Source organism: Sceloporus occidentalis, unplaced genomic scaffold, assembly GCF_023333645.1.
Source record: "Sceloporus occidentalis isolate IW3139 unplaced genomic scaffold, rSceOcc1.0.p SCAF_357, whole genome shotgun sequence".
NCBI classification, from domain to species: Eukaryota; Metazoa; Chordata; class Lepidosauria; order Squamata; family Phrynosomatidae; genus Sceloporus; species Sceloporus occidentalis.
Genome location: NW_028317337.1, coordinates 462,501 through 480,549, shown reverse-complemented (window position 1 = coordinate 480,549; position 18,049 = coordinate 462,501). Strand labels below are relative to the sequence as shown.

Sequence of the window (18,049 nt, the reverse complement as noted above, 5' to 3'; positions counted from 1 at the left end):
CGCGTCTGTGTGTGTCAGTGTGTGTCAGTGTGCGCGTCAGTGTGTGGGTCAGTGTGTGCACGTCTCTGCATCTGTGTGTGCGTCAGAGTGTGCGCGTCTGTGCATCTGTGTGTGTGTCAGTGTGTGCGCGTCTGTCCTTTTGTGTGTGTCAGTGTGTGTCAGCGTGTGCGTCTGTGTGTGTCGACCTGCGCGTCAGAGTGTGCGTGTCTGTGCATCTGTGTGGGCGTCAGTGTGTGCGCGTCTGTCCATTTGTGTGTGTCAGTGTGTGCGTCTGTGTTTGTCAGCGTATGCGTCTGTGTGTGTCGATGTGCGCGTCTGTGTGTGCGTCTGTGCATCTGTGTGTGTGCATCAGTGTGTGTGTGTCAGTGTGTGCGTCTGTGTGTCAGTGTGTGCGTCTGTGTGTGTCGATGTGCGCGTCTGTGTGTGTATTTCAGTGTGCGTCGGTGTGTGCGTCTGTGTGTGCGTCTGTGTGTGCGTCGGTGTGTGCGTCTGTGTGTGACGGTGTGTGCGTCTGTGTGTGACGGTGTGTGCGTCTGTGTGTGTAGGTCTGTGTGCAGAATCTAAGTAGCAAACACTAAGTAGTGATCATGTGTAAATGAGCGTGCATACCATTTATTTAGTGCCAGCAGATGCCGTAGCGCTGTTATGAGCAAAATGAGCAAAAATAATAAAAACGACCAAAAGAGTAACACTTTAAGACATTCGGATACAGGAGGGTCTGCGGGGGGGGGGTGTTTATTATGTAACGCACTCCGCAGGCGTGTGTTTATTGTGTAACACGCTCCACTGGGGTCTGTTTATTGTGTAACACGCTCCACTGGGGTCTGTTTATTGTGTAACACGCTTCACGGGGGTCTGTTTATTGTGTAATGCACTCCACGGGGTCTGTTTATTGTGTAACGTGCTCCGTGGGTGTGTGTTTATTGAGTAACGTGCTCCGTGGGGGTGTGTTTATTGTGTAACGTGCTCCGTGGGGTGTGTTTATTGTGCAACACGCTCCGTGGGTGTGTGTTTATTGAGTAACGTGCTCCGTGGGGGTGTGTTTATTGTGTAACGTGCTCCGTGGGGTGTGTTTATTGTGCAACGCGCTCTGTGGGGTGTGTTTATTGAGTAACGTGCTTTGTGGGGGCGTGTTTATTGTGTAACGTGCTCCGTGGGGGCGTGTTTATTGTGCAACGTGCTCCGTGGGTGTGTGTTTATTGAGTAACGTGCTCCGTGGGGGTGTGTTTATTGTGTAACGTGCTCTGTGGGGTGTGTTTATTGTGCAACGTGCTCTGTGGGGGTGTGTTTATTGAGTAACGTGCTCCGTGGGGTGTGTTTATTGTGCAACACGCTCCGTGGGTGTGTGTTTATTGAGTAACGTGCTCCGTGGGGGTGTGTTTATTGTGTAACGTGCTCCGTGGGGTGTGTTTATTGTGCAACGCGCTCCGTGGGGTGTGTTTATTGAGTAACGTGCTTTGTGGGGGCGTGTTTATTGTGTAACGTGCTCCGTGGGGGCGTGTTTATTGTGCAACGCGCTCCGTGGGTGTGTGTTTATTGAGTAACGTGCTCCGTGGGGGTGTGTTTATTGTGTAACGTGCTCTGTGGGGTGTGTTTATTCTGCAACGTGCTCTGTGGGGGTGTGTTTATTGAGTAACTGTCATAAAGCAAGTACTTACCCCAGCCATCGTTCCCACGCTGACATCTCTGCTCCTTCCCGGCTTACTGACACAGCAGCAAGCAGGGCCTCTCCAGCTACACTCCCACGCAGCTGCAGCCGGAGGTTAACAGGAGGGAGGGGGCGCTCGCTCCGTTGCCAGGGAGACGCGTCTCTCTCTAGCTGCCGGCAGAATCCAGTGAGACGCAGGACATGCTCCACCGTTGCCATAGCAACACGTTTCAAATACTGACGTCATTTTGGCGCCAAAATTTGAACGTATTTAGACGCTTTAGTCCCAGTATCCTTTGCTGAAGTATCAGTTGAAGTTGGATTCCTATACCGAAGCGTTCTCTGTGTTTTGACCCTTTGTGTACCAGACCCTATTCTCGCTTACCGACCATTATCTATTTGCTGCCTGCCTTTGACCCCCTGCTTGTTTTTTGACTCTGCCTCCGCTCGTGCCCTATTGTACCTCGCCTGGATTTTTGTCCTGTGTGTATTGGAGTTTTTTGCTATTAGGAACCTTTTCGCTTACCAGCTCACTTCCGGATAGTGACAGTAACGTGCTCTGTGGGGGGGTGTTTATTGTGTAATGTGCTCCGTGGGGTGTGTTTATTGTGCAACGCGCTCCGTGGGAGTGTTTATTGAGTAACGTGCTCTGTGGGGGCGTGTTTATTGTGCAACGCGCTCCGTGGGGGTGTGTTTATTGAGTAACGTGCTCTGTGGGGGCGTGTTTATTGTGCAACGCGCTCCGTGGGGGTGTGTTTATTGAGTAACGTGCTCTGTGGGTGGGTGTTTATTGTGCAACGCGCTCAGCGGGGTTGTGTTTAATGTTTAACTCGCTCCGTGGAAGTGTGTTTATTGTGTAACACGCTTCAGGGGGGATGTTTATTGTGTAACACACTTCAGGGGGGGGTTTATTGTGTAACACACTTCAGGGGGGGTGTTTATTGTGTAACACTTTCTGATCTCCTTGGTGCAGGTTGTCGGCCATTACAACGGGATCACTAAACAGATTAACTGGACTGGAAACCCCATCATTTGGCTGAAGGGATCCCCCCCGTCCGACAGCCCCCCCTGTGTGTTTAACGCTGATGACCCCTCGTGTGTGAAGAGTAAGTCTGGCTGTCTCGCTCCGTAACTCTCTCTCTGCAACTCCCTCCAGACCTACATCTTTCTCTGATATTATCTCCCTCTCTTCCTATATGACTCTATTTCACTATCTCTCTGATATTATTTCTCTCTCTCTCTCTCTGCAACTCCCAACTCTCCCCTTCTCCCTGTGACACTCTCCCCTTCTTCATGTGACACTGTACCTTTCTCCCTCTCACACCCTTTCTCCCTCTGAAACTCTCCCTTTCTAGCTCTAACACTCCCCCTTCTCCCTGTGACACTCAACCTTTCTCTTTCTGCAACTAACCAACTCTCCCCTTCTCCCTGTGACACTCTCCCCTTCTTACTGCCACACTCACCTTCTCCTGTGACACTCTCCCTTTTTCCTTGTGACGCTCACCCCTTCTCCCTGTGACACTCACCCCTTCTCATTGTGACTCTCCCATTCTCCCTGTGACTCTCGCCCCTTCTCCCTGTGACACTCTCCTCTTTTCCTCATCCTTCTCGCTCTGTGACTCCCCCATGCTCCCTCTCTGTGACTCTCCCTCTGTGACTCCCCCCATGCTTTTGTGACTCCCTGACACTCTCCCATAACTCTCTCCTGTCTCTCTCACAGCCCCCCTGTCCACATTGGCCATCGTAGCCCTTGGTGCCGGTCTCACCCTGCTAATTTTTGGGATGTCTAGTTTCCTCATACTGCGGTGAGTAACAGGAATTAAATAATGAATCAGAGGTTGACACTGGCTGGGGCTAATGTAACCACTACAGCCGGTACGTGGCGGAGAGGCCATCAGTCATGGCCGGAACATGGCGGAAAGGACCTCTTCTGCCTTTAGTAACAGTCATGGCGGTACGTGGTGGAGAGGACCTCATCTCACCTTAGTAACAGTCATGGCCGGTACGTGGGGGAGAGGACCTCTTCTGCCTTTACTAACAGTCATGGCCGGTACGTGGTGGAGAGGACCTCATCTCACCTTAGTAACAGTCATGGCCGGTACGTGGTGGAGAGGACCTGTTCTGCCTTTAGTAACAGTCATGGCTGGTACGTGGCGGAGAGGACCTCTTCTGCCTTTAGTAACAGTCATGGCCGGTACGTGGTGGAGAGGACCTCATCTCACCTTAGTAACAGTCATGGCCGGGACGTGGTGGAGAGGACCTCTTCTGCCTTTAGTAACAGTCATGGCCGGGACGTGGTGGAGAGGACCTCTTCTGCCTTTAGTAACAGTCATGGCCGGGACGTGGTGGAGAGGACCTCTTCTGCTTTTAGTAACAGTCATGGCCTGGACGTGGTGGAGATGACCTCATCTGACCTTAGTGACAGGGGGTCTAACTCTCCGGTACAGCCGAGCCCCCCTTATCCTCCCGTCACCCCAGATCTCGCATTGAATGTTTATCCCATGTCGTCCTCTTTAGAGGAGACTTCCTGCTCTCGTTAGAGATGTTTGGTAATTGCCTCTTCTGGATTTGATTACAGTTGGAGTGCGGTCAGAATGCGTCACAGAGATGCCTCCCAGCTGCAGACAGCTGTCTCTCTCATTCCCTCCTCTTTCTACATCTCTCTCATGGTCTCTTAATCTCTGCTATTTCTGTCTCTGTTATTCTGTTCTCTCTCTCCATCTCTCTCATTCTCTCCCTCTCACTGTTCTCTTGCCCTCTGCTCATTCCCTCTCTTTCATTCTCTTCTTTTTTGCCACCTCTCTTGCTGTCGCTTATCTTTTCTTCTCCGTCTCTCTACTCCTCTCTAGTCTTTCTGTCTCTCTAATTCTCACCTCTCTCGCTGTCTGTCTCTTGGAAATTTTCTGCATGAGTTTAATGATCTATTTAAATGTCTGAAGCTGTGGAGTCCTGCGCTGCTGAGGCCCTCCTGTACCTCTCCCCCCCCCTCCATCCTGTGGTCACAGGACACATTTAGCGACCCCTCTATCCCAATCCCATTAAGCACAGGATGGGGCGTTTTATCACCCCCCCCCATCGCAGGCACACGGGTTGTGGAGGGTGGGGGTGATCTTTACTGCCCCACTAAAGGTGGTCTAGGAAACGAAAGTCACCGGCCCTCGCCTGCAACTCGCAAAAAGCCGCATGCACTCACACTCAACTCGTGCGACCGGGTATTGTCAACCGAGTTAACCCTTAACGAGTGAATAGATCCAGCAGCCGGAGGCCAGTGACCCCAGAAATAAATGAAGGGCGTTTGGGAAGCGGCCGCTCCTTGTTGCCTCCCTCTGACCGGCGTCTGTTCTTGCGCAGGAAGCTGATGCTGGAGAAGGAGCTCGCCAGCATGCTGTGGAGGATCAGGTGGGAAGAGCTGCAGTGCGGGAATTCGGAGAGATATCACAAATACGCGGGGAGCCGGCTCACCCTTTCACTAGTGAGAGTCACGAGTAACTCACCCCATGAGTGTGTGTTGGGTTGGTGTGTGACGGTTTCACTCGGAGTGCAGTGGTCTCGCTCAGCGTGTGACCATTTGGTTTGGTGTGTGACGGTTTCACTCGGAGTGCGGGGGTCTTGCTCAGCGTGTGACCATTTGGTTTGGTGTGTGACGGTTTCACTCGGAGTGCGGGGGTCTCGCTCAGCGTGTGACCATTTGGTTTGGTGTGTGACAGTTTTACTCGGAGTGCGAGGGTCTCGCTCAGCGTGTGACCATTTGGTTTGGTGTGTGACAGTTTCACTTGGAATGTGAGGGTCTCGCTCAGTGTGTGAGAGGGTCTTGCTCAGTGATTGAGGGTCTCGCTCCGAGTTTAACGGTTTCACTCTGTCCTAGAGAGGCTCCAGTTATGGTTCTTTGATGACCGCTCATGGAAAATATCAAATCTTCGCCAACACGGGGCATTTTAAGGTGATTTTGGAGTCTGGGAATGGGTTTGTGCGTTCCTCTCTCTGTCCTTCTCTCCTCTCCCTCTCTGTCCTCCTCTCCTCTCTCTGTCCTTCTCTCCTCTCCTCTCTCTGTCCTTCTCTCCTCTCCCTCTCTGTCCAGCTCTCCTTTCCATGACTGGCCTTCTCTATCTGTCTCTCCTTCCTTCCGTCTGCCTTTCTTGTCTTTCTCTGTGTTGTTCTCTTCTCTCCCTCTCTCTCTCTCTCTGTTGGTTTTAAGTATTTGGGATCTTTGTTTTGGGCCCCCTCTCTACATGTCTGTCTCTTTCTTGCTGTCTCTCGTTAAGATATCTTTGTCTCCATCACAGGGGAATGTTGTGGCCATAAAACACGTCAATAAGAAGCGTATTGAGCTGACAAGGCAGGTCCTCTTCGAGCTGAAACACGTATGTATGTCTCGCTGTTATCACTGACCGTAAGGGTAACGAGAGCTCTGCGCTCACACTCACCGCTAGACGTCTCTCTCTCTCCACAGATGCGGGATGTGCAGTTCAATCATCTGACCCGTTTCGTGGGCGCCTGTATTGACCCTCCTAACATCTGCATTGTGACAGAGTACTGCCCCCGGGGCAGCTTACAGGTAAATGCTTAGCGGTGTGTGGCCTGACATCCCAGCCCACGGGGCAAATTTAGAGGTTTTGTACATGAGATTACTGGTAGGTACCAGACACTGGGGTGTTAGAGGGGCTGCTAAGGCATATCTTGGGGTACTAGAGGGACCGGCTACTAGTATCTGGACCCTGGGGCAGTACAATGGCTCCTGGTACGTTTCAGTCCTGCTCAGAACATCAGCACCCTCGGGGCGAAAAGGAACATTTACCCCGGGGTCCCTGCTGACCTATTGGGCTGAACTGCAGGAAGAGAGTAGAGGAGGTCCCCGCGTGAGGCTGCTCTGCCGGAGCGGGGGTATTCGCAGTGACACAGACTGACCCCATTGGTGAAAGACAGAGAAAACGATCTACATCGTGTGACAACCAGTAAGACGCTCCTTCTGTAGTCACATGTTTCAGTCGGGAAGAGGGGAGCTTAAAATGGGAAAGGCAAGGCTCAGAGTTACTGTGTCAGGATCCAAAATCATAGGATCCGCGGTCATAGGATCCGCGGTCATAGGATCCGCAGTCACAGGATCCAAAATCATAGGATCCGCAGTCACAGGATCCGCAGATACTCTGTGCAGAGCTGGGATCCGCGTGTACTGCACCCGCTGTGTGTGCAGGTGTGTGTATATTTATGCCCTGGGGTTTTAGAGAGCTGTGTGGGTATCAGGATCCTGGTGTATTAGAGGAGCTGCTGGCGGGTATCAGGATCCTAGGGAATTAGAGGAGCTGCTGGCGGGTATCAGGATCCTGGGGTTTTAGAGGAGCTCCTGGCGGGTATCAGGATCCTGGGGTATTAGAGGAGCTGCTGGCGGGTATCAGGATCCTGGGGTATTAGAGGAGCTGCTGGCGGGTATCAGGATCCTGGTGTCTTAAAGGAGCTGCTGGTGGGTATCAGGATCCTGGTGTATTAGAGGAGCTGCTGGCGGGTATCAGGATCCAAGGGAATTAGAGGAGCTGCTGGCGGGTATCAGGATCCTGGGGTATTAGAGGAGCTGCTGGCGGGTATCAGGATTCTGGGGTATTAGAGGAGCTGCTGGCGGGTATCAGGATCCAAGGGAATTAGAGGAGCTGCTGGCGGGTATCAGGATCCTGGGGTTTTAGAGGAGCTCCTGGCGGGTATCAGGATCCTGGGGTATTAGAAGAGCTCCTGGCGGGTATCAGGATCCTGGGGTTTTAGAGGAGCTGCTGGCGGGTATCAGGATCCTGGGGTATTAGAGGAGCTGCTGGCGGGTATCAGGATCCTGGGGTATTAGAGGAGCTCCTGGCGGGTATCAGGATCCTGGGGTTTTAGAGGAGCTCCTGGCGGGTATCAGGATCCTGGGGTATTAGAGGAGCTGCTGGTGGGTATCAGGATCCTGGGATATTAGAGGAGCTGCTGGCGGGTATCAGGATCCTGGGGTATTAGAGGAGCTGCTGGCGGGTATCAGGATCCTGGGGTATTAGAGGAGCTCCTGGCGGGTATCAGGATCCTGGTGTTTTAAAGGAGCTGCTGGCGGGTATCAGGATTCTGGGGTATTAGAGGAGCTCCTGGCGGGTATCAGGATCCTGGGGTATTAGAGGAGCTGCTGGCGGGTATCAGGATCCTGGGGTTTTAGAGGAGCTGCTGGCGGGTATCAGGATCCTGGGGTTTTAGAGGAGCTGCTGGCGGGTATCAGGATCCTGGGGTATTAGAGGAGCTGCTGGCGGGTATCAGGATCCTGGGGTATTAGAGGAGCTGCTGGCGGGTATCAGGATCCTGGGGTTTTAGAGGAGCTGCTGGCGGGTATCAGGATTCTGGGGTATTAGAGGAGCTCCTGGCGGGTATCAGGATCCTGGGGTATTAGAGGAGCTGCTGGCGGGTATCAGGATCCTGGGGTTTTAGAGGAGCTGCTGGCGGGTATCAGGATCCTGGGGTTTTAGAGGAGCTGCTGGCGGGTATCAGGATCCTGGGGTATTAGAGGAGCTGCTGGCTGTTACAGGGTCACCGTACCCAAGGCTGGGTACCCCTGTTTGAGGGCTGAGGAATCACCAGTCAGTCCCTCATACGGATCGCACTCAGCTATCCACGGATCATCCAGACCACCATTCGTAGCAAACCAGGAAGAACTCTCTTTATTACAAACACACAGAATTTATATACAATCTCAATGCAATGTGTACCGAACCCAATCCCATCAGCCACATCCCATCACAAATCCCATCAGTATACAGGGGATGTATCAGGTGAGGGGATTACAGAATACAATGGGTTCCCCCACCTGTGTTATCCCCCCTGTAGTGCGGGTGCCGTCTGGGCAGACAGGGCTGTGCTGGCTGATTAAGAGCCCCAGCCAGATTATAGAATCGTCTCTTTGAAGGCTGGGGCTGAATCCACATCAGTCTCTGGGCCGGTTACACAATAAACACAATATAATATATTACCGGGTCACGGGATACGGAACCGGACACAAAAGTGCTCCGTGACCCGGCTAAACTTCATATGACACATGAGCCAGCTAGCCTGGCCCTGTCACAGATCTCCCCCTTGACCAACGGTCCGGCAGACCAGGCAGATCCACACGGGTCTGCTGCAGGCTGTCCGAGTGGACAAAGTTCACAGGTGCAGGCCTTAGTTCATGGCCCCCTTTGTCAGAATCATCCATTGAAGGTGGGCCAGGGCCCTGGTTGCCCAAAAGGATAGTCAGTAGTCCTCTGTGAATTGGAGGACGGTCCCAGCTCAGCCGGGGGCACATGGCTATCCCCCTCACCGGGGTAACAGGGGCACCTGGAGACTCTTGCTCCCTAGTCTTGGGAACTGAGTCTGGGGCAGCTGCCAGGCCAGGGTGGTTGCATGGAAGGAAAACCCTGCTGATCGGGCCGGGGGCACTCGGGGAACCAGGGAAACACGTAGAGGTAGTAAGCGAGGCCTCTACCGGGACACTGGAGTGACCTAGGGGACACTCTGGGACAGGAACAGGTGCCCTTACAGGGTTATTGGGCGAGCTAATCAGCTCTGCGGGGTACTCAGGGGACCCAGGGGAATACTCCGGGGCAGGGACAGGTGCCAATACTGGACCACCGGGAGGGTTAAGCAGACCCTCGATCTTCCTCTCTGGGACAGGTGCCTCTGCCTGGGCACGGGGAGAGTCAGAGGAACACTCTGGGACAGTGACCTTGGGGAACCAGGGATCACTTCGGAGAACACAGGGATAGGAACCAGGGCCTGCGCCAGGCTACTGAGAGGACCCAGGGAACTCGGCAGCCCCTCTGGCGTCCTCGCTAGGTTAGGGAATGGTGCCTCTACCGGGTCACCGGGGACTTCAGTGGGAACCTCTGGGGCAGTGACCCGGGCTTCTCCCAGGACACTCGGGAAATCAGGGGGACAGTCTGGGGCACTGGCTTCTACAGGCATAGCTAGGGGTTTGGTGAGGGGGGTTGTGCCACTTACTCGGGCGGTGGGGACAGTCATCTCTTCTGCCGGGGTAGAGCAGCCAGGGTTGTTGGTGAGGACTTGGGTCGGAGCTTTTGGCTTCCTCCTCCGCTTCTTCTTGCTGGCGAGGACCTCGGTTCTTCTCGCCAGGGCAGGGGCCGAGGAGTAGGTGAAGAGGACCTCGGTCCCACTCCCGCAAGTTGTAGTACCATGCTCCCAGTCTCCTTGTAACTCCTGGAGCTCCACTCTCCGCAGCAATTCTTTATAGTCCCTCTCGAGCTGCCATTCCTCTTGGACCAGGCAATCCATAACAGCCTCCAGCTCGGTGGGAATAGCATAAACCAGGACTTCTGCACGGTTGTCCCAGATTGTATCCCTGCGGTACTGGCAGGGGCTTCCGAAGGACGAGTCAAATTGGAAGGCATCATATATCAGTCCTGGGTCGACAGGGCTATACAGCATCAGAGGGTCGCTGTGGTCTTCACCTGCTAACTGCTGGGAGAATCCCTGGTAGCGGCTCTGGAGGTCGAGCTCTGCATATATGAGACCCCTCAATTCGTCTTCCCACTCCGGCAACGGGTTCTCCCCCAGGAGTGGAAGTCGTAGATCCCACATTGTCCAGTACTGTGCCCAGTACGTTTCAAAGTGGGGATGGGAGAAATCATCCCTCCAGTCTGCGGGCGCAGACTCTAACTGCCTCTGCTGGTGTTCCAGCTCACACACCTCGGCTGTAACCCGGTCTGTCTCACCCTCTGGTTCTCGGAAGGGTTGGATATCCTGGTATGATATTTTGGTGTTCTGTTCCCCTAGTCTGGGAGATACAGACCCACTCTGGCTCAGTTCCTGGTGACACATTTTAATCACCGTCGTCACTTGCTCCGATGTAGCCCCTCCTGGGTACAGGGATAGGTGCCATAGAATGTTCTTTTGTAGAGCACTCAGTCCGAGGCTCTCCTCTGGGGCATCCTGGTGCCGGTCCATCTCTCTGCAGTCCGCAATCAGAGTAGCCTTTCCTTTGCTACAAACCTCCAGGAGCTCTCTCGGTGTCTCTCGTCTGCAATCCCAGTTGGTGGTTTGGATTTCACCCAAGTCGTGGGATTCTTCCCACCGCTGCCAACCAATGTTACAGGGTCACCGTACCCAAGGCTGGGTACCCCTGTTTGAGGGCTGAGGAATCACCAGTCAGTCCCTCATACGGATCGCACTCAGCTATCCACAGATCATCCAGACCACCATTCGTAGCAAACCAGGAAGAACTCTCTTTATTACAAACACACAGAACTTTATACAATCTCAATGCAATGTGTACCGAACCCAACCCCCAATCCCATCACTCACATCCCATCACAAATCCCATCAGTATACAGGGGATGTATCAGGTGAAGGGATTACAGAATACAATGGGTTCCCCCACCTGTGTTATCCCCCCTGTAGTGCGGGTGCCGTCTGGGCAGACAGGGCTGTGTTGGCTGATTAAGAGCCCCAGCCAGATTATAGGATCGTCTCTTTGAAGGCTGGGGCTGAATCCACATCAGTCTCTGGGCCGGTTACACAATAAACACAATATAATATATTACCGGGTCACGGGATACGGAACCGGACACAAAAGTGCTCCGTGACCCGGCTAAACTTCATATGACACATGAGCCAGCTAGCCTGGCCCTGTCACACTGGCGGGTATCAGGATCCTGGGGTATTAGAGGAGCTGCTGGCGGGTATCAGGATCCTGGGGTTTTAGCCGTACCCCCAGCAGGGGTATATCACTCAATTAGTAAAATTCAGGCTGTTTGCTTCCTCAGGATATCCTGGAGAACGAGAGCATTAACCTGGACTGGATGTTCCGACACTCGCTCATCAACGACATTGTGAAGGTAAGAGGAGACACCACTCAACACCAAACTCAACACAGATAAAACTCAATTACAATATTCATTGTAACACAAGACAAACACACAACACAAAACACATCCGTCAACGCAACTCAACACAACACAGACATCACAATGTTTATCAAAACAGAAATCACCTCTAATGCATCAGGTCTCAAAACACAACATATAGGGATAGTTCGAGCACTAGACACGGTCACCGGCAAGTCACTCTCTCCACCATCTCCTTACCCTGTCCGTAATTCATCTTCTCCTCACCCCTGTGCCTTCTCCATCCTCTCCTCACCCCTGTGCCTTCTCCATCCTCTCCTCACCCCTGTGCCTTCTCCATCCTCTCCTCACCCCTGTGCCTTCTCCATCCTCTCCTCACCCCTGTGCCTTCTCCATCCTCTCCTCACCCCTGTGCCTTCTCCATCCTCTCCTCACCCCTGTGCCTTCTCCATCCTCTCCTCACCCCTGTGCCTTCTCCATCCTCTCCTCACCCCTGTGCCTTCTCCATCCTCTCCTCACCCCTGTGCCTTCTCCATCCTCTCCTCACCCCTGTGCCTTCTCCATCCTCTCCTCACCCCTGTGCCTTCTCCATCCTCTCCTCACCCCTGTGCCTTCTCCATCCTCTCCTCATCCCTGTGCCTTCTCCATCCTCTCCTCACCCCTGTCCCTTCTCCATCCTCTTCTTACCCCTGTCCCTTCTCCATCCTCTCCTCACCCCTGTCCCTTCTCCATCCTCTTCTTACCCCTGTCCCTACTCCATCCTTTCCTTACCCCCGTCCCTTCTCCATCCTCTCCTTACCCCGTCCCTTCTAAATCCTCTCCTTACCCCCGTCCCTACTCCATCCTCTCCTTACCCTCAACCCTTCTCCATTTCCACTCACCCCATCTGTTTCTCCATCCTCCCCTCCTCCCCGTCCCTTCTCCATTCTTCCCTCACCCCCGTCCCTTCTCCATACTCCCCGTCCCTTCTCCACGCTCTCCTCCCATCCCCATGGACCCCCTCTCTCTTTCTCCCAGGGAATGTGCTTCCTGCACCGCAGCATCATTGGCTCTCACGGGAACCTCAAGTCCTCTAACTGTGTGGTGGACAGCAGATTCGTCCTCAAGATCACCGACTACGGCCTTGGCAGCTTCCGCTCCTCCTGCGATGCCGATGATGTCCATGCGCTGTATGCCAGTGGGTGTGAATGCTTTGGGGTCCTCCTGCACCCCGCCATTCTTCCGATACTGAATCCCTATCTGATAAATACCGTTTGTTGCATTAACTCAGAATTACCTGCAACATGTTACATATATGTGGCATGTTCTGCACCCTATTGGATGGTTATGATCACAAAATAACCCTATTGCTAAATTATGATTGTAGATGGACCCTATTGGATGGCTCTTAATGTAGTCTGACCTCATTGGATAGTTTTTTCTCATAGTCTGACCCTATTGGATGGTTCCTATCATGGACTTCACCCTATTGGATTGTTATTAATCACAGACCGAGCTTATCGTGTGTCCTTTACTCTACAGAAAAGTTGTGGACGGCCCCGGAGGTCCTGCGCATGGCGAGACCCCCACCTCAGGGAACGCAGAAGGGGGATGTGTATAGCTTTGGGATTATTTTGCAGGAAATCGCACTCCGCAACGGATGTTTCTATATCCAGGGAATGGACCTGAGTCCAAAAGGTACTTTGTATAGAGACCGGGAGTTATTATTCGGAATGTAAATTCAGGACCCCAATACATACAGCGAGCAGAGCGATATGGTATATAGTATATATATATAGTATATAGTATATATATATAGTATACACGTCTCCTTCAGCGGGCGGCACGATACTGTATAATACATACAGCGAGCAGAGCGATATGGTATATAGTATGTATATAGTATATATATATATATAGTATATACGTCTCCTTCAGCGGGCGGCGCGATACTGTATAATACATACAGCGAGCAGAGCGATATGGTATATAGTATATATATAGTATATAGTATATATATAGTATACACGTCTCCTTCAGCGGGCGGCACGATACTGTATAATACATACAGCGAGCAGAGCGATATGGTATATAGTATATATATATAGTATATAGTATATATATAGTATACACGTCTCCTTCAGCGGGCGGCACGATACTGTATAATACATACAGCGAGCAGAGCGATATGGTATATAGTATGTATATAGTATATATATATATAGTATATACGTCTCCTTCAGCGGGCGGCGCGATACTGTATAATACATACAGCGAGCAGAGCGATATGGTATATAGTATATATATAGTATATAGTATATATATAGTATACACGTCTCCTTCAGCGGGCGGCACGATACTGTATAATACATACAGCGAGCAGAGCGATATGGTATATAGTATATATATAGTATATAGTATATATATAGTATACACGTCTCCTTCAGCGGGCGGCACGATACTGTATAATACATACAGCGAGCAGAGCGATATGGTATATAGTATGTATATAGTATATATATATATATATAGTATATACGTCTCCTTCAGGGGGCGGCGCGATACTGTATAATACATACAGCGAGCAGAGCGATATGGTATATAGTATATATATATATATAGTATACACGTCTCCTTCAGCGGGCGGCACGATACTGTGTAATACATACAGCGAGCAGAGCGATATGGTATATAGTATATATATAGTATATATATATAGTATACACGTCTCCTTCAGCGGGCTGCGCGATACTGTATAATACATACAGCGAGCAGAGCGATATGGTATATAGTATATATATATAGTATATACGTCTCCTTCAGCGGGCGGCGCGATACTGTATAATACATACAGCGAGCAGAGCGATATGGTATATAGTATATATATAGTATATAGTATATATACAGGGCCGGCCCTACAATGGGGCCGACTGGGGCAATTGCCCCAGGCGGCACTTCAGAAGGGGCGGCACTTTGCCGCCCCAAGCGGTTTTTTTTTTGTTTTTTTGAAGCGGAGGAGAGAGAGAGGGGCACCGAGTGATTTTCGCTTACCCGCTCGGCGCCCCTCTCTCTCTCCTCTGCGGCGAGTTTCCCTGTTCGGTCTCGGTGCCGGCTTGTAATGCAGAGCGCCGGAAGTGATGCGAATTTCCGGCGCTCAGCATTACAAGCCGGCACCGTGGCAGCACAGGGAGACTCGCCAGGACTGTTTAAGAGTAAGTACCGGGGGGGGTGTAGATAATGCCCCCCCCCGGCGTCGGCGGGGGGCGGCATTTTAAACTTCGCCCCAGGCGGCGTTAAGTCTTCGGCCGGCCCTGTATATATAGTATACACGTCTCCTTCAGCGGGCGACACGATACTGTATAATACATACAGTGAGCAGAGCGATATGGTATATAGTATATATATAGTATATATATATATATAGTATACACGTCTCCTTCAGCGGGCGGCACGATACTGTATAATACATACAGCGAGCAGAGCGATATGGTATATAGTATATATATAGTATATAGTAGATATATAGTATACACGTCTCCTTCAGCGGGCGGCGCTATACTGTATAATACATACAGCGAGCAGAGCGATATGGTATATAGTATGTATATAGTATATATATATATATAGTATATACGTCTCCTTCAGGGGGCGGCTCGATACTGTATAATACATACAGCGAGCAGAGCGATATGGTATATAGTATATATATATATATAGTATACACGTCTCCTTCAGCGGGCGGCACGATACTGTGTAATACATACAGCGAGCAGAGCAATATGGTATATAGTATATATATAGTATATATATATATAGTATACACGTCTCCTTCAGCGGGCTGCGCGATACTGTATAATACATACAGCGAGCAGAGCGATATGGTATATAGTATATATATAGTATATAGTATATATATAGTATACACGTCTCCTTCAGCGGGCGGCACGATACTGTATAATACATACAGCGAGCAGAGCGATATGGTATATAGTATATATATAGTATATAGTAGATATATAGTATACACGTCTCCTTCAGCGGGCGGCGCTATACTGTATAATACATACAGCGAGCAGAGCGATATGGTATATAGTATATATATAGTATATATATATATATATAGTATATACATCTCCTACAGCCCACGTCGCCTCGCAGAGCTTTCCTTGCACATATGTGAATAGTTGGCCTTTTCTCACCCCAGAGGTTGTGCAGAAGGTGCGGAATGGTCAGCGGCCGTACTTCCGGCCCTCGGTGGACACGAGCTGTCACAGCGAGGAGCTGGCGATTCTGATGGAGCGCTGCTGGGCCGAGGAGCCGATGGAGCGGCCGGACTTTAACCAGATCAAGGCCTTCATCTGCAAGTTCAACAAGTGAGAGCTCACAAGTTACCTGTACTGGCGCGGGGCAAAGAGTAGACTGACAGAGGCACCGGGGTGCAGACAGACTGACAGACAGAGGCACCGGGGCGCAGGCAGACAGACAGAGGCACCGGGGCGCAGACAGACAGACAGACAGACAGAGGCACCGGGGTGCAGACAGACTGACAGAGGCACCGGGGCGCAGACAGACAGACAGACAGAGGCACCGGGGCGCAGACAGACAGACAGACAGAGGCACCGGGGCGCAGACAGACAGACAGACAGAGGCACCGGGGCGCAGGCAGACAGACAGACAGAGGCACCGGGGCGCAGGCAGACAGACAGACAGACAGACAGAGGCACCGGGGTGCAGACAGACTGACAGAGGCACCGGGGCGCAGACAGACAGACAGACAGACAGAGGCACCGGGGCGCAGACAGACAGACAGAGGCACCGGGGCGCAGACAGACAGACAGAGGCACCGGGGTGCAGGCAGACAGACAGAGGCACCGGGGCGCAGGCAGACAGACAGACAGAGGCACCGGGGCGCAGACAGACAGACAGACAGACAGACAGAGGCACCAGGGCACAGACAGACAGAGGCACCGGGGCGCAGGCAGACAGACAGAGGCACCGGGGCGCAGACAGACAGACAGAGGCAACGGGGCGCAGGCAGACAGACAGAGGCACCGGGGCGCAGACAGGCAGACAGACAGACAGACAGAGGCACCGGAGCGCAGGCAGACAGACAGAGGCACCGGGGCGCAGACAGACAGAGGCACCGGGGCGCAGACAGACAGACAGAGGCACCGGGGCGCAGACAGGCAGACAGACAGAGGCACCGGGGCGCAGACAGACAGACAGACAGAGGCACCAGGGCGCAGACAGACAGAGGCACCGGGGCGCAGACAGACAGACAGAGGCACCGGGGCGCAGGCAGACAGACAGAGGCACCTGGGCGCAGACAGACAGACAGACAGAGGCACCAGGGCACAGGCAGACAGACAGAGGCACCGGGGCGCAGGCAGACAGACAGACAGAGGCACCGGGGCGCAGGCAGACAGACAGACAGAGGCACCGGGGCGCAGACAGACAGACAGAGGCACCGGGGCGCAGGCAGACAGACAGACAGAGGCACCGGGGCGCAGACAGACAGACAAAGGCACCGGGGCGCAGGCAGACAGACAGACAGAGGCCCCAGGGTGCAGGCAGACAGACAGAGGCCCCGGGGCGCAGGCAGACAGGCAGACAGACAGAGGCCCCGGGGCGCAGACAGGCAGACAGAGGCACCGGGGCGCAGACAGACAGAGGCACCGGGGCGCAGACAGACAGACAGACAGAGGCCCCGGGGCGCAGGCAGACAGACAGAGGCCCCGGGGCGCAGACAGACAGACAGAGGCACCGGGGCGCAGGCAGACAGACAGAGGCACCGGGGCGCAGGCAGACAGACAGAGGCCCCGGGGCGCAGACAGACAGACAGACAGACAGAGGCCCCGGGGCGCAGGCAGACAGACAGACAGAGGCCCCAGGGTGCAGGCAGACAGACAGAGGCCCCGGGGCGCAGGCAGACAGGCAGACAGACAGAGGCCCCGGGGCGCAGACAGGCAGACAGACAGAGGCCCCAGGGCGCAGGCAGACAGGCAGACAGACAGAGGCCCCGGGGCGCAGACAGGCAGACAGACAGAGGCCCCAGGGCGCAGACAGGCAGACAGACAGAGGCCCCGGGGCGCAGACAGGCAGACAGACAGAGGCCCCGGGGCGCAGACAGGCAGACAGACAGAGGCCCCAGGGCGCAGGCAGACAGAGGGGCCGGGAGGACGGGGAACGCTCTTCGGACTCATGGGATTGGTCTGCTTCACAGAGAGGGCAGCACCAGCATCCTGGATAACCTGCTGTCCCGGATGGAGCAATACGCCAATAACCTGGAGAAGCTGGTGGAGGAGCGGACGCAGGCGTACCTGGAGGAGAAGCGCAAAGCCGAGAACCTCCTCTACCAGATCCTGCCCCAGTGAGTAGAAAGCCGGTCCCCGCGGCCCTCGTGGCGAGAGCCCCCGCTCGCTGCTCACATGCTGCCGCGTTACGATGGGTGATGTGGGGGCCACTTGGTGCGTGGGGCTCCTCTCCTGGAGTTGGGGTATTTGTAGAAGCAGAGCGTCACGGAGTCGGATACTCCGAGCGACTACCTCCGCTCCCTTAGCCCGGGACTCACACTCTTTCC

At 53.2% G+C, this 18,049-nt stretch overlaps 1 protein-coding gene across 1 annotated transcript in view; it reads left to right on the top strand.

Annotated features, from left to right (window-relative positions):
* Positions 1 to 18,049, top strand: part of LOC149273987 (atrial natriuretic peptide receptor 2-like) — a 68,667-nt gene that overhangs the window by 28,337 nt on the left and 22,281 nt on the right. Inside the window, exons 6-16 of the mRNA XM_089505960.1 lie at positions 2,622 to 2,754; positions 3,369 to 3,453; positions 5,000 to 5,120; positions 5,514 to 5,588; positions 5,932 to 6,009; positions 6,099 to 6,203; positions 11,410 to 11,481; positions 12,508 to 12,667; positions 13,012 to 13,167; positions 15,674 to 15,842; positions 17,693 to 17,839. Of these exons, the coding sequence (XP_089362086.1) occupies positions 2,622 to 2,754; positions 3,369 to 3,453; positions 5,000 to 5,120; positions 5,514 to 5,588; positions 5,932 to 6,009; positions 6,099 to 6,203; positions 11,410 to 11,481; positions 12,508 to 12,667; positions 13,012 to 13,167; positions 15,674 to 15,842; positions 17,693 to 17,839 (1,301 nt within the window). The remainder of the gene's footprint in view (positions 1 to 2,621; positions 2,755 to 3,368; positions 3,454 to 4,999; positions 5,121 to 5,513; positions 5,589 to 5,931; positions 6,010 to 6,098; positions 6,204 to 11,409; positions 11,482 to 12,507; positions 12,668 to 13,011; positions 13,168 to 15,673; positions 15,843 to 17,692; positions 17,840 to 18,049) is intronic.